We start from the raw sequence: 15,996 nt of genomic DNA on the forward strand, positions 1-15,996 counted from the left end.
TAGGATACCTCTGAAATACCGAATTTTATTCTTGCCAAGCATAAATCATTACTCAGGAGTCTGCATCGACAAGTCATACCACTTTTCACACTTCAATATACACGTAGTGAGAATCACGCACAATGGCAATATTGATTCCATGTCTTCTCTTAGCACAAGAGTACAGCGCAAGCCCTAGCACATGATGAACCCTCCAACTCCGGCCAGATGTACCCCCAGTAGCGATCCATTGTCCCAGGGGCTCTCAATAGCCCCACCACCACAATCTCATCCTACACCGCAGTAGTCAATCTTTGGCAAGACCTGGGTTTCCTGCTCGTCAGCTGCTAGGATCACCCAATACCATCAGATCCTGTGTACTAGACGTAGGCCTTCTAGTTGCATTGGCTTGCGACATTCGCAGGACGATGGTGTCCTAGGATTCTCTCTTATAAGTTATCCACCGTATCCCCCCGTGGGAGGCGGGACTCAAGGTTCGAAACCCGGGTGTAAACGTGGAGAAAAATAGACTCATTATACTGGTGCTTAGAGCGTGTCGAGTTGGTATACGGTGGCCCTCTGCACGGACGCCTTGCGAAGATAATGTACACGCCGTGGTTGCGTTCGCACTGCCTGTGGTCTGTGGCCATGATTGCTGGTGGCACAGAGAAAACCGCAGAAAGCCAAGTACAGTACTGTCGTTCCTCATTCTGTCATAGCGTCAGGGTATCTCTAATCATGCAATCGTGCCTTCCGTGTCCCGTGTCCAAATTCCGGTTATACACAGAATGCCTTCCCAACACCAACCCAACTTAGTCGCCCGACTAGTTCCGCGGTTTCTCCGCAATAGCATAAGAGCAGTGAGTATACACATGCACCTTGTTGTTCTTGAATTCATTCCTCACATTCGCAAGCAATACATGAACCGCCGCCTCGTCCCAACCGCCAATCCGAGTGAAAAGGGCAAGAGAATAACTGTCAACAGCACCTTCAATAAATTGATGCCTGAAGAATCTCCCCATTTCTTTCAACTTCTTATCTTTGGGCCATGTGCCAATGGGACACGGTCGCTCCGTAACGTTGACGTTGACAAAGCCTCCCTCTCGTAACCAGTCTGGCATCATCGGGAACGGGTCAAACTCCAAGCCATTGGCGCGGGCTATTTTGTGGAATGTGTCGACCCATCGGTAGGTCTCGCTTTTCGTAGAGTAAGTGCCGTCGTCGCAGCACAGGTGAGTTCGCCCTTCAGTTAACTCGATTTTACCCCCTGGCTTGAGGTGGTTGTATGCCTGTTTGAGAATTGCTGGCCAGTCACGTACGCCTCCTCCTAAACACCTTATGTGGATGAAGTCGAAGTGCTCGGCTGGGAATGCCCACTCATCTGTGACGTCGTCGACTTGGAAGAAGACATTTGGTGGCAGCCAATTTGGTTGGATTGGTGAGACCTGGGAGGTGTCAGAGGCATCATTCCATACCAAGAAATCGACTCACGTCTGTGCCGATCACTCGGGCTTCAGGATACTCATCGCCCATTTCGATAGCCCATATTCCTGTTCCTATCGCATCATTAGACGGGGCTCGTATTAGAGCGCAGCATGTGAATGTCCCTCACCCGTTCCAATATCGAGGATGTTCAATGGATTATCGAGCTTCGAATAGCATAGCTCGCCATCGAGTGCTAACCGGAAAACATGGTGCATCAAGTCAAGTCGATCTTGTTCTTTCTCGTCATTGGGCAAGATGTACTTGCCCGCGCGGTATGCATGATAACGACGACCATTTTCATATTGATAGTTGAACGCTGAAGACGAGAGTGATGTTAAGTCAGACCCGGCATTGCTATCAGTGTCGCTCGCGTATCCGGCGTCAGCTTCGGCTTCGATAGGTCGGTCCTGGTTCCCTAAGATAGCGTCTGCCGGCGCAGCCCCGGGAGTCTCCATGTCGCTAGGTTGACGAAAGTCTATGCACACTCGAGATTATGAAAACAGTATTGATGGTTAATTGGTGTTACACAGTACGACAAGCGGCGCAAAGCGACAAGATGTACAAAATACGTCGGAATGTGTACTAACTTTCGATGGTCGGACCTGAAGTCCTTTGAGAAGAGTGGTTGCTGTGTCGGGGAGGCACGACTGTTGCAGAGTTTCTGAAATTCGGCAGGTGCGGGACACCCCTAGCCTAGCGCTAATGAGAGGCGCCTCCACTGCACCTGCCTTAGCGATCTGCACCTTTTCAAAAGGAGCCGAAAGCTCTCGGGGAGCATATCAGGATGCCTTGCAAGCCCGCAGACGAGCTCCAGCAAGCATGAGATTGGTCACGTTGACTCGTTTCGTCGCATTCGCGCGTGCTGAAGTACGGTCGACGACCAATCAAAGAACCACATAAGCACATTAATGTACGACTGATTCTTCAGAAAAGATGCATGCAGCTCGACTGCATCGTCTTCGTGCTAGACGAGGAGCTCCCACAACCTCGACTGTCCCGAGCCATGTGCGGACAAGATTCTTGCAAGGATTCAACACTCTGATCTGTTGGCTCGCGTGAAATTCACGATGGAAGACCAAACGCCGGATAGCACAGCGGAGGATTCTTCATGTCGATATTTCCCAGCTTCCTTCAGAATATGCAGTTTTGACAGCTGCAGCCACATTTAGGGCCTCCTTGTGTTACCACACTGACAGAAGCGAGTTATGGAATTGCCGACTGTCAGCAGCGCTGCCCTGATTGTAGGGACAAGCTCACTGGTACTGTATTGTGTTCTTGGAGCCCTGTACAGGTTGTACTTTCACCCGCTAGCCAAGTTTCCTGGTCCGAGACTCGCAAAATTGACAGGGTGGTATGAGTTCTACCACGACATCATCCATCGTGGCCATTTCATCTGGCAAATCCAGAAGCTTCATGACGAATATGGTGAGCTTGACCAGCGCACTCATCTGTAACGACACTAAACAGCGAGGTAGGCCCGATCGTGCGCATCACACCGAATGAGTTGCACATACGAGATCCCGACTACTACGAGGAGATCTATGCTGCGGCAGCGAAGAAGAAGGACAAGTGGGATGGATGGGTACATACCTGCGAGTCATGGGTTCTTCGGCGCAAGAGGCTAACACTTATAGGTCGTGATGGCCGGCGCTCCGGACTCGTCCTTTGCAACTGTCAGCCATAATTTGCACCGCCTGCGTCGATCTGCCTTGAATCCGTTCTTCTCGAAGAGAGCCATTGGCAACAATGAGGCACAAATCAAAGAGAAGGTCGAGCATCTCTGCCGCAGGCTAAAAGAATGCATGGATAACGATGAGGTCGTGAGACTGGACGCGGCCTTCATGGCGTTGACGATGGACATCATTACCCATTTTGCCTTTGGCGACTCGTACAATTACCTTGATGAACCTGACTTCAAGCTGGAATGGAAGGAGACTGTCATAGGCGGCTCTGCCAACGGTGTCTTCTTAAGGCAATTCCCCTGGGCCCTACCTATCCTAAAGGCCACCCCACTGTCCTTTCTGAATATGGCCAATCCCAAGGCTGCTAAACTTGTTGCATGGCAGCATTTCATCAGGAAACAGGTCAACGAGATCGTAGTGAAGAACGCATCTGGCAAGAAGGCGGATGGCACCATCTTCCAGGCAGTCCTCGACAGTGACCTTCCTCCGTCCGAGAAGACAATAGATCGTTTGCAAGATGAAGGCCAGACTCTGGTTGGTGCAGGCAGTGAAACAACAGCAAAGAGTCTCGCAATGATCACCTTTTTCCTAGCTTCGGCACCAAAGAAGCTTCAGAAGCTCAGAGAGGAGATCAAGACGATCGGGCCAGAGCCAGATGGGTCTTTTGTGCTTGCAAAGCTCGAGCAGTTGCCGTATCTTGTAAGTGCTCTCCAGGTTCAATCTCTAGGCTAACAAATGTGTACAGACTGCGTGCATCACAGAAGGCGTGCGCATGATGTCCGGTGTCACAACGCGCCTACCGCGAGTGGCACATGAGCCTATGAAGTATCGAGAATGGGAAATACCGACGGGGACGCCAGTCAGCCAGATGAACTATGTGGTCAACAATGATCCTAAAATTTTCCCGAATCCTTTTGAATACCACCCTGAAAGATGGATTGAGGCAGAGGAAAAAGGCATTCGTCTCGATCGATACATGGTCTCTTTCGGAAAGGGCAGTCGGTCGTGCGTGGGCATCAATCTGGCTTGGGCTGAGCTGTATTTAGCCCTAGCATATGTTGCGACACGCTTCGACATGGAGGTATATGATACGACGGCCGAGAGGGATGTGCTGATAGCCCGTGATTACTTTGTCGGCGTGCCAAAAGAAGAATCACAGGGTATTCGGGTGAAGATCGTCAAAGCTCTATGAATCTTGAGCTGGTTACCAGGCCGGCGGTACTTTGCCACAAGCAGCTCTAGAGAGTGACAATTGCACATGGCTAAGCTCAGGCAGGGCTGATGCAAGTGCTCGTTCAAATCATACAGGCCAATCTCTGCAACTCTACAAGCTATCTCCGAGATTCGCACCTGCGTTATGTATCACGTGAAAAGTGATTGCCTGAGCTCGTCTGAATCGAGTAACACGGCCGCTTATTGTTCGCTTGACCTGCCCGAATCTATGCTTAGGAGTGGCCACCTAGCTCAACTCGGACCAGGCCTGAGGGCGATTGCAAAGTCAGGCCCTAAGGCCGACCCGGCGGCGGCATCTCCAGCATAGGCTAGCCATACATAACATGATCACAAATACAATTGCGACGGACGCAGTGCTCGTAAAAGTCCTACTATTCTACTATATGTCGACACGCCCTTTCCCTCCACAACTTATCACCTAGTACCACCAGGCCTTATGAAAACTGACGGGACAGCTTCTCATAGGCGTCCGCCGAGGCCCAGAGAAGAGCGCGATCGTGTCTCTCATGGCTAGCCATTTATAGCCAGGCTGCCCCGTCAGCTTGTGCGACGCCTCAGTTCTCAACAACACCACTTTCGGCAGGTGTGCCGGCTACTTTGCCCTTTCGTGCTACGGAGCACCGAGCACCCGCGATTTCAGAAGACTACCGAGCTTCGATTATTCTTTCTTCGTGCAATCTAAGTTACGCGATCTAGCGTCGCTTCTGCTTCTGGTCACTGCTCGCATTCTATACAACACAATGGACGACCGCTACTACCCATCCATGAACCAATGCCTATTCGACCGGTCCGCTGGTGACGAGCTCAAAGATCATGCGATTCGACGAGCATCCTACAGCAAGCATCTTGGCACTACATACAGCCAGCTTGGCATCTTGCAATTAGCCTAAACCCAGTCGATGGCTTGTGGTTACTACAATTTGCTTGTCGAACGGTAATTCTATTGCCGATGTCTTGAGTCTCACTGAAAGCGCAGCTACCCGAGCCGCGCCTAGTCGAAGGAGTTGTCCTTGCTGTATCGGGGTGGTGCCATTGCTGCGGACGAATACGCGCCTCGGTTAGGGTGTGCTGCCCAGCTTTCTCGTGTTCGATATCAGCCGGAGAAATGTCTACCCCGGATTTGCCTAGCATCACGCGGAGTGCAGGCAATCCTTCTGCTGGCCCCAAAGAGAAGACATATGAGCATGCTCACCCCGTCTTGAAGCTTTTGCGGCAGGTTCGATATAGTCTTGATCATACAGAGCTCTAATACGACTCGCCTCATCTTCATTGTCCCTCCACCCGCTGTCAGTGGCAACCATGGGTATACTTGCGCCCAAGTCCGGGACATCGGGCGCGTCAGATCCGATCTTGACGCGCCTTGCCAACGAAGACAAAGTACCATGGTACAAGAAGCCAAATCTACGATTTCTGTATCTCATGTTGTTCCCGACATGCATGGGCATCGAAGCAACCTCTGGCTTCGACTCTCAAATGATCAATGCGCTCCAAATTGTTCCGTACTGGAAGCTCTGTAAGGCGCCTTATACGCCTCCAAGACGCTGCTAACGGCGAGAAGACTTCGACAACCCCCAAGGGTCACTCAAAGGAATAATTGCTGCAGCATATTCCTTGGGAGCCATTTTATCTCTTCCATTAGTACCCTTCATCAATGACCGCTTTGGAAGGCGCTGGGCGATTGTTATCGGATCTGCGGTCCAGTGTGCTGGTGCTATAATTCAATGCTTTTCTCAGCATGGTAAGATTCAAAGCCCCGCACTTCTAGCGTCTCAGCTCTGACAACCGTACAGTTGGCATGTACATAGTGTCTCGAATGATTCTAGGCTTCGGTATCCCGACCTGTATCGTCGCAGGCAGCTCCCTGATCGGCGAACTGGGCTACCCAAAAGAACGACCTGTCCTTACATCACTTTTCAATGTCGCGTACTTCGTCGGCAGCATCGTCGCAGCCGCCATTTGCTTCGGCACAAACAACATCGCCTCAAACTGGGCCTGGCGACTACCGTCGATCCTCCAGCTTTGCCCCTCCCTAATCCAGATCACCTTCGTCCTGTACTCATCACCCTCCCATGACCCAGCTCGTCACTAACACAACACAGATTCCTGCCCGAAAGCCCCAGATGGCTCGTAACCAAAGATCGCCACGAAGAGGCCTACGAAATCCTAATTAAATACCACGCAGAAGGCGACCGCGACTCCGAGTTCGTCCGTGCAGAGATGGCTCAGATCCGCTCAACCCTCAAGCTCGAAATGGACGCCTCGCAACGCTCCTGGGCCGACATGTTCCGCACACCCGGTATGCGCAAGCGTGTCCTAATCGGTAGCATGCTCGGTCTCTTCACACAGTGGTCCGGCAACACCCTCATTTCATACTATCTCGGCGATATCCTTGAGATGGTCGGCAAGACCTCATCTATCTTCAAGCAGAAACTCAACGTCGGTCTGTCGGCATGGAACGGCGTGAGCGCGCTTGCTGCCGCACTGGTTGTCACAAGATTCAAGAGACGACCGATGTACCTCGCCTGTACATGCTCCTTGCTAATCTGCTACATCTGCTGGACGGTCACGATGGAGCAAACGATGACTGCTATTGCCCGTGAGACAACGAACAATGCCGCCGCAATCGCCACTATTTTCTTCATCTTTGCATATGCGCCGTGCTACAATATTGGATATAACGCCTTGACATACAGTGAGTCCCATCTGCTTCCTACCTCCCCAATCGTACCTTGGCAGACAGGATCATCCCCTCGAGGGATAAACTTACGGTCACGTGAGTTATGATGCGTAAGCCACTGTGCATGTTGTGGCTTGCGGTCTATGTTTAGCACGGTTTAGGTGGCTTCCGCACCATCTATCACGTGACCCTCAATTCGTCCCTCGAGGGGTTTATGGATATCAGACAACGCAAAAAAGGGGGACAAGGAAATATGCTAACCTTCACTCCCAGCCTACCTCGTCGAACTCTTCCCCTACGCCGAACGCTCCCGCGGCATTGCGATCTTTCAGTTTTTCGGGCGTGGGGCTGGTTTCTTCGCGACGTTTGTGAACCCCATAGGGTTGAGCAACGTTGGGTGGAGGTATTTGATAGCCTACTGCTGCTGGCTAGCATTCGAGATCGTTTTCGTCTGGTTCATGTTCCCCGAGACTGCAGGACGGACTTTGGAGGAGTTGGCATTCAGTGAGTCCCCCAATGCCTACCCTTTGTCCTCTACGACTATGGACATGTATGCTGACGTACCACAGTGTTCGAGGACAAAGCTCTCGCTGATAAAGCAGTACATGCGGTCGAGAAGGTTGTCAACGATGAGGATGCGACTGGTGCGATGCGAATCTCTGAGAAGGCTGTTGCCGCGACGAGGGAGGAGCACGTCGAGACTGTGAATGTGGATGTGGCAGGGAAGAGGGCTTGAGAAGGGCCACTTGCGAGACACTCGACTGTGTCTTGATGCGGGTTCGACCTCCACTCTGCCGGCTTGCGCAAATCACGCAACGAGCATTCCACGACGTCAGCCTTATCCAGGATCAAAAGCATGCTATCACTGCGACAGTCTCTACAGGCCAACAGAACCACATAGCTCAACTTGATATACTGCAGCTGGTTGGGCCAGGAAGTGGCCACTTCTGACTTGTAACAAATAATCCAAGGTACCACTTAGTTCATGCAATCAGAGCTGCGTGACCGCTATTCGAATACTGCCTTGACCAGTATTCATACTCTCGAATAGGATTCACGAACTGTACACTAAGCTTAACACAGCTAGCCGGTACTTCAGTGAAGGAGAAGGAGAGGCATTCCTGCCCGAAGCTAGTGTGACGATAGTTAGTAGTATCACTCTTACACTGTTAGGTACGCCATGAGGATCCACGATACTAGGGATACTAGAGAATCCAGTGTTCGTATTCACGGGCTGAGTGCTGCAAATTAGAAGTAGCCACCACTTGGCACAACTAGCGGCAGTAACAACAGACACGACGGGAGTATGAAGAATGATCTCCGTTATGTCCATATAATAAATGCACACTACAAAGAGTACTTATCGTATCATACGTATCCTTGAGTTCTTTGACTGGTTGGTCAAGTCATGCCTCCATGCAGTCCAGTTCTCACATGACCACCCACGCATTACCACCCATTTCATCTCTAGTACTTAGTAGTCCACATATCACGCCAGCAGAAGAGAAACTTTTGTCATCCATCCATCCAGTACATACAGATCCACGAAATCTGAACACTGAAATTTGAGATTCTTGCTCCACTCCATCTCTGATGCTCGTTCATGCTGTGGTGCGATGTGTTGTGTGATGTTGAAACATGATATTATAGTATGGGTACATCCTTCCGTCTTCGATGCCTCATTCCATGGCCGTGTGCTTTCGGCCGGCATGTCCGAGTCTGCTGCCATATCCTTCGTCCTCCGCTGCATTATCTCCACGCTTCTAATGTCCCCTCGCAGCAACAACCAACCGCTGCCTCAACTCAGGCTCATTCACAAACGGCTGCGTATCCCAGAACCCATAACTACTATTCTCGCTCAACTCCTTGAAGACAATGACTGCACCCCATGGGTTCGGCTTCAGCGGATCGATGCGTTCCCTCAACACTCGAATGATAACCTCGCGAAGATACGACTGCTCCTCGCTCACGTTGTTGTTCGTGCCCCACAAGTTAAGCACGACCTTGCAGAAATATTCTGTGTGAGAATTGGGGTATCGTAGTTGGTCAAAAATCGACGTGACGAGGATGTATTTCTGTCGTGGTTCGAATGTGTTGAGGAGCTTGCTGAGCAGCTGGATGTGGTTGCTGTTTGAGTCGAATTTGGAAGTATTGTTCAACGCGTCTTGGCCGATGGCGACCACTAGACTCTGCAGCATTTCTGAGTCTCGCGCGGGCTTGTTCGGAGATGGCTGATTCTTTTCTTCGTTCCCGAGGAACTCTGTAACCCGCTTGGCGAACCCGTCTATCTCCGACGCCTTACGCAGAGCCTGCGTCAGAACCAGTGACAGTCCCTCAACTGCAAGCGGGCGTGCAACATCAGTGCTCAAGTTTGGTGCTTTCTTCATGTCCTCGATCCGTTCCACTCTCAGGTTAGGCGTCAATGGGTTGGGCTCTACGAGACCAAACGGCTGAGCTGACAAGATAACGTTTCGCACAATCGGTTCCGTGGCTGAGACTCTCGCGCAGAAAAAGGCATGATTCTCGCAAAGGAAGTCGGAGAAGTCGTTCTGCAGTACGAAGAAGTTCTTGTAGACACCTCTCATCAGGAACTCGGCGGTCTGTCGCAATCTTGGCTGCTCCATCAAGTAGGCTGGATATTCCAGCATTAGGCCGGCAAGCTCTCTGTAATGCAGAGCACATTCAGGATCTCCTTGTCGCAACATGCCCTCGACTAGGACACGGTGGCTGACCAGTGTCGTCCAACCAAAAACGAATGCGGGTATCAATGAAGGCTGCAGAGCTTGCATTGTCTTGCTGAACGCAAGCATGAATCCGACGTGCTCTGGAGAGTTTGCGAAACGCAGTTCAGCATAGTTGTGCAAGATCGAGCCGAACAGTCTTGTGAACACTCGTTGGTTAAAATTAACGCCTCGAAGCTCTTGATGGTTGTGCACAATGAGGACCACGAGCGATAGGATCGAATCAAGATAGGCTGACTTGCTAAGCTTGACAGCGCCGTTTTCCTCTCCCTGATACTTGACGAGAAGAACGATCAACAGTGCCAAAGCATCAGTTTTGCTGAAGGCCGCTGCAATGCTACCACGGAAGCTCTGGGCTTCAATCTCGTACTGTTCAACGGCATTATCGATGCTCAGTCTCAGGAAGGTAACCATGTCTTCGGCGGAGTTGATCAACTGACTGCCGTGTAAGTCTCTGAGAAAGCCAGTGTGAGTGGCCTCATTGAAGGCTGAGTTCTCGAACAGGGATGACCACTCCTTGAAGACGTAGCGCATCTGGTCTTCCTTGGCCTGAGCCTTATCGTTCAGAGCAACGACAGCAAATTCAGGCACGCCATGAGACTTGAGTTTGTCGCTTAGCTCGGATGCTAGAGGGTGTTCCCCATCGTCTTTTAGCCAAGCATAGAGTGCAACGATACTGTTGACGAAATCTGCACGCAGTGCGGTCGGCTCATCATTGAACAACGTCTGGTCCATGAGGTCACGCAACAAGCGCAATCCGATGTCACTACGCTCTCGGATCGCAGAAGCCAACACGTTATCGACTCTGTTCGACTCCATAAGCCCGACAGAGATGAAAGCAGCCACCGTGAAAGCATTGCCGAGCAAGACGTCTTCGTGTGCAGAAATCCACCGCATTACTTCTCTGACGATGGCCTCCGATACCAGACATAGTTTATTGAGCAGAAAGGCAAGGAATTCAGCCTCGGTGCTGTTTTGTGGTGCTTGCCTGAGCAGCATGGAGGTAATCTTGTCTGCGGTTTGTCGCGCAACGTGGTCAATGGTCGGATGACTTGGGGTGTTGATCATCATCAAGATTTGTCTGATGTCTTGGAAGATAGGGTCACCTTTGTTCAGATGTTTCAGACCGCCAACGGGTGAGGCTCTAGTGGCTTTGATAACTTCATCAATCATAAGGGATATACGATCAGCTGGAGGCATGGAGTCAGGAAGGCCATTCATACGCTGCTGAGGCATAGCAGAGTTCGCCCTTGACTCGTGTTGTGTCATTGGGCTCTGATGTGGTAAGGCAGGCTGTCCGGCTGGTGTGGACAGATTCGGCATAGCCAATGCTTCATTGAGCACATCGGGCAGTTGGCGGCCAGTTGAGTCGGTAGACGCGCCTTGAATATGTCCCGCGTTCATACCGTGGACCCTTCTCTCAAACTCTTCATAGACAGCTCTTTGTGCCTCGTTGAGACCTCCAGGGATCATCTTGTAGGGCGCAGGTATCCAGGTCGACCATCGATTCAGGCTTTGACCATAGAAGTCTCCACCATTAGGATTTTCTGCCATGAAACGTCGCCTCTCTTCCAGTTCAGCAGAAACAACTTGGTCCATCTCAGGAACCGCACGAAGCTCAGCAGCATCCTTGATCAACGAAGCTGCAACGTCAAGATTGTCGTTCACGGTCATGAGGATCTGACCTTCAGCCATGAATGTGCCGCCAATCTCCTCTAGATTCTGTCTGATGTAATTTTGGATGCTCATTCTCAGTGGCTCCTTGCACGTGACGAGTGCCAAACTGCCCGCCAAAGATTTGACCATTTCTCTAGCAGCGTCACTGAAACTGTCCGCATTGCCCTCGACCAGGTAATCTTTCGAGACGAGTTGAGAAGTGGACAGAGAAGCGATGGTGATGGACCTCTCAACGACAGGCGCAATAATTTCTTCAATTGCTCGCTGCACTGCTTTGTTGATCACATTGCGCACATGAGCTTGTTCTTGTTGTGACCCCGAAGGAGGTGGATATCTCAGCACAGTCTCGAGGTCCGGTAGAGACTGCATTATTTCTGCGACAGAAAATGTCTCACGCAACCGCCCCCCACGGAGGGCAAGGTCGTATTCGTCGATGCCATCAATGACCGAAGCATTTGTCATCTGCTCGACACGTTGCTGTTCTTGATGTTCTCGGATGAAATTGGCTGGCTCCAGCTTCTTGTGATCAAGCGACAAGTCTTTGCACAGAACCTCAATTTCGAATTTGAGATTCAGCTTGAGATCTGCGAATTGATACAACTCGAGTAGCACTCCCAATATCTCCATAAGCCAAGGGTTCGGCGGCTTGAACACTATTGAATCCTTTCCTTGCACCAATACCTTGCATGTGAACGGTATCACTATGGTCAGGCGTTGTGTCTCAAAGCCTTCCAGGAGCAGATCCATGAAGTATATGTTGCGATGCTTGATCGGCTTGTCTTGCGCTAAAGTCAAGGAACCCAGCCACGCACCGAGGTTCTTGAGATGCGTCCTTTCAACTTGCGACTCCATTGTGGACCGAGCACTCATAATTTTCACGAGAGAAACATAGGTCTCCCGCAAAACTTCGCTCGACAGGGCAGAGTCACTGAGCCGCAACAACACGCTGTTGTATAACTCCTGGTTGTTGAGTTCAAGTCTGGCGCGCTGTTCGACAAGGTAGGCGGCAAACCATTGATAGTGTTCTGGTTTCAGGACCTCACGTAAGTCGCCAAGCTTTGACTCCATGTTCTCCTTAGATAAATTGTTGATAACGAAAAGGATCTTTTCCTGAGACTTTTGATCAGGCTCGTGGTAGTCTGCATCCGCCGCTGGTGGATCAGCATGAAGACTTCTGAATCCGCGGGCACCGGCTTCCAACACCAAGTCGTCCGTCGAGCCGTTTGGCAGACCATAATCTTCATGACCATTGCGTTCGGCCACGCCTCCTCGTAATTGAGCACCCACCATGCCTTCCCTGGCTCGCTGTATAATTTCCGGGTGTTGAAGTGTGGGCAGGTGTGCCAAGATGGTGCACACTTCTGGCCATTCCACAAGCTGGTCGCCAACCTGCAGTAAAGCTTCGATACCAAAACGATGCATTGGGCTATCTGCGACGTGACCTTTCACGGCGTCGACAATTAGTGTTAGCCCGTACTCCTGTGGTATGGGTGGTAGCAGTCTGAATTTCACAATGCTGCCGAACAATAGAGCTGTCTTCTCTAGTGCATCTTCAGGGTACTCGCCGTAACAACCATATTCGTCAAACAAGCCGTGCACTATACAGCAGAACAGGTCCTGCAGTTGCGGGTTTTGAGACGTCTTGTACATGCGCATCTCATTGATCATGTCCCGGATGGACACTTCTGAACGATACATTTGACCAAAGAGCTCAGACATGCTCACATCAGTCTCAGGGTTGAGCTTGTGGCCTCCTCTCGAGGCTTGCTCAAGCACAGCGTCGGACTCGGTGCCGTAGTTCATGAGGCGGGGATATGTAGTGAGACATGTACATTGAGCAGCCTTGACTTGATCTCGATCCTCAAGCAGGTCCTGCACCTTCCACAAGAGTACAAAGACTGCAGGAAGGCTTAGGGGAATGGATTGATAAGCCTCGTCTGTCTTTTGCGAACGATATTCGTCATCGGCCTTTATCCGAAGGAATTTCCAGAGCGTGTTTCCTAGTAAGGCCCGCTCAGGTCGAGGTAGTGGTTCGATTGCGCGTGAGATCCATTGCTCAAGATCAAAATCAGGCTGCTGCTTTGACAGTAAGCAAGCAACGTCCAGAGCAAGAGGCGTATGGTAGGACTGTAACAAAAAATCTATCCACCCCAATTGCTGAGCCTTTTGTGCTATTGTATCTGTTTGACGAGGATCGGCATGGAATGTAACTCTGCACAGACTCTCCACCAAGTCTCGGTTCTGATGGAAGAGGGCCTTCAATGCCAGATCACTGTCGGATCGCTGACCCTCAAGATATAATCGAAAGCATGAGTCCAAAGCTTTTTCCTGGGATGGTGTCCAGTTCGCTGTGGGTGTTGTGATATGTGTCAAGGAGAGAAGGAAGCCGAAGAGATGGTTTGAAACCATAGCATGGAGAATGCTGCTGGCATCATCCTCCTCCGGGAATGTATCTGATGATAATATTGTATCAAAAACAGCTTTCATTGCATAGAAGTTGCATTGATGGGTCTCGAGCTCTGCATTGACACGTTCGCGAACATCGTGTGGCGCCTTCTCGAATTCTTCTGCCTGGAACGCAGACCGGAAGCCCGGTATCTGATTTGGCGATACATCATTCATCTCGAAAAAGCAGCGCAAGAAGGATGTTTGCGTCCGTGGATGGGTCCATTGGCCGCCCCATAATCTTTGAATATCGAAATCTTGGTTGTCAATCGCAACCAGTCTCAGGGCCTGCATAAGACGCATGAATTCATCTGTATGTAGTCGCAGATCTGGCACGTCAAATGCTTTGACTACAGAATTCCAGTCGAGCGATCTGAGACGTTGTGCAGCTTTTACAGCAGAGACGAATTCATTGAGGTCATAATGCTGACTTGGCTGGCCGAACAGCATGTAGAGTATAGCGTGAGCTACATCAGTCGGTGACGAAGCATTCGGCTGTATACTCGCAACGACCTCGTTAATATCGCGACTGTTCGAGGCGGAGCGCGGCCCTCTTCGCTTGAAAGCATCGATGATGGAACGATCCCTCTCGGGGAGCTTCCACAACTGCGAAGCCATGTCGAGCTCAGGTATAGGATTGCCTTTCAGTGAGCTGATACGTGTCCAGATCTTCTCTTGTATCTGTCGTCTTTTTGACCGCCCCAAGCTAGATTCGAGTGCAAACCAAGTGCTGAGTAGGGCAAGGCCAGAGCTGGAAAGACTATTGAAAGATGTTTGCAGATCTTGAGATGGTTCGGCAAAGGTCGTAACGAGCTCAGCGACAAAGTGCTCGGCTTCCTGGCGGATGTTCGGCCTAGTGGAAGAGGTAAAAGCTATGCTGAGTATCAAATGCGCCGCGCAATCTTGCAAGAAATGCGACACAAACCCAACCACATCAATATTCCGTAGGGGCTCTTCTTTGGCAGCATCGATCGCGTCAACGATTTGGAAGGCTCGTGTTGGCTCTTGTCGGACTTCTTCGACCTTGGCCTGCAATAGTCTGTATGTCCCGTGCCGAGTGCGCTGGTCCCCAGCTAGGATAGCAGTGAGATTGAGTAATATCGCTTTCCTGATGAAGACTGCAAATACTTCTTGACCACCTGAGTTCAACAGATGAAGTGCCCTATCGTTCTTGACGCTGTCCCACCTTGCTGGTCCGTCCCTGTCGCTGTTCGTATCCAGTAAGATCGCTAGCTGGGCTACAGAGATCTTTTGAAAGGACGAATTCGTAGGAGAAGCAGTTCCCTGGCTGGAGTCCGCAGAAGAGCTTGTGTTGTTTCGGTGTTGACTCGCACCTTGAGACGTCGCAATAAATCGAGGTGATGTGAGCTGAGGAGTAAGAGACGATTTTGGTGAATCTGTTGGCCGTGAGGAATCAGGTGTTCGAAGGTTTGAGCGGGAAGAGATGTTGGCGCTTCTGTCTTGTCTGCGACCAACGATACTTTTGGTAGTTGGAGTAGATCTTGTAACGGTTGTATCCAAAGGTGAGAGACTGCGGATCCCCGATGCTGTGGACGAACTGTCTTTCTTCAAACGTGACGACTGTTGACTCGCGCGATGAATTGAGGAGTTCCAATGTGTAGACGATGAGGAACTATCGAAGCTCATATGGAGCGTTCACGGTCTTAGACATTTGAGTATTGCGAGGATGTGTATGGGTTGGGGAATGGTGTGGATGTTCGAGGATTGATAGTCCCGCTGTTGTTCGAATTGGCTGCACTTGTTCCGCTACAGATGAAGTGCAGCCCAAGAGAAATCTGAAGGTCAAATCAAATACAGGGACCGCGAGGGTGGAGGGCGATGGTCGAGACAACAGAGACTGCGATCGCAGACGATGAGTGACTATCAAACTTGGATCTGCCTATGCGCGCCCGATGTGTTCGTGTCGGCCAGCGGACGCAAGTCTGGTACGGTTGACAGCAAGAATCATTATGGCACTCATTCCAGTTCACGTGATAAAGTTGCTCAAAGGTCCTACAGGGGCAACCGTATCGAAGTAGAAGGAGAACTCATACTATGCACCTTTCCATCAGCCACC

General features: G+C 50.8%; 4 protein-coding genes across 4 annotated transcripts; 2 read left to right on the forward strand and 2 right to left on the reverse strand.

The window, feature by feature from the left end:
- Positions 1–803: 803 nt before the first annotated feature.
- On the reverse strand, positions 804–1,919 carry PMZ80_007680 (uncharacterized protein; the record flags this gene model as incomplete). The annotated part of the gene is made up of 3 exons (XM_064876086.1): positions 804–1,424; positions 1,471–1,535; positions 1,592–1,919. 3 exons carry the CDS (start codon positions 1,917–1,919, stop codon positions 804–806), a joined length of 1,014 nt encoding a protein of 337 aa, XP_064728350.1.
- Positions 1,920–2,669: 750 nt separating this feature from the next.
- On the forward strand, positions 2,670–4,338 carry PMZ80_007681 (uncharacterized protein; the record flags this gene model as incomplete). The annotated part of the gene is made up of 4 exons (XM_064876087.1): positions 2,670–2,889; positions 2,940–3,046; positions 3,099–3,845; positions 3,892–4,338. 4 exons carry the CDS (start codon positions 2,670–2,672, stop codon positions 4,336–4,338), a joined length of 1,521 nt encoding a protein of 506 aa, XP_064728351.1.
- A 1,340-nt stretch (positions 4,339–5,678) lies between these two features.
- Positions 5,679–7,792, forward strand: PMZ80_007682 (uncharacterized protein; the record flags this gene model as incomplete). Its single annotated transcript, XM_064876088.1, has 5 exons — positions 5,679–5,892; positions 6,203–6,431; positions 6,479–7,071; positions 7,330–7,560; positions 7,626–7,792. 5 exons carry the CDS (start codon positions 5,679–5,681, stop codon positions 7,790–7,792), a joined length of 1,434 nt encoding a protein of 477 aa, XP_064728352.1.
- Positions 7,793–8,819: 1,027 nt separating this feature from the next.
- Positions 8,820–15,566, reverse strand: CDC39 (CCR4-NOT core subunit cdc39; the record flags this gene model as incomplete). Its single annotated transcript, XM_064876089.1, has 1 exon — positions 8,820–15,566. The coding sequence occupies one exon, from the start codon at positions 15,564–15,566 to the stop codon at positions 8,820–8,822; it is 6,747 nt and encodes a 2,248-aa protein (XP_064728353.1).
- Positions 15,567–15,996: the final 430 nt, after the last annotated feature.

Source organism: Knufia obscura (assembly GCF_036327395.1).
Source record: "Knufia obscura strain CCFEE 5817 isolate CBS 148926 chromosome Unknown scaffold_9, whole genome shotgun sequence".
NCBI classification, from domain to species: domain Eukaryota; kingdom Fungi; phylum Ascomycota; class Eurotiomycetes; order Chaetothyriales; family Trichomeriaceae; genus Knufia; species Knufia obscura.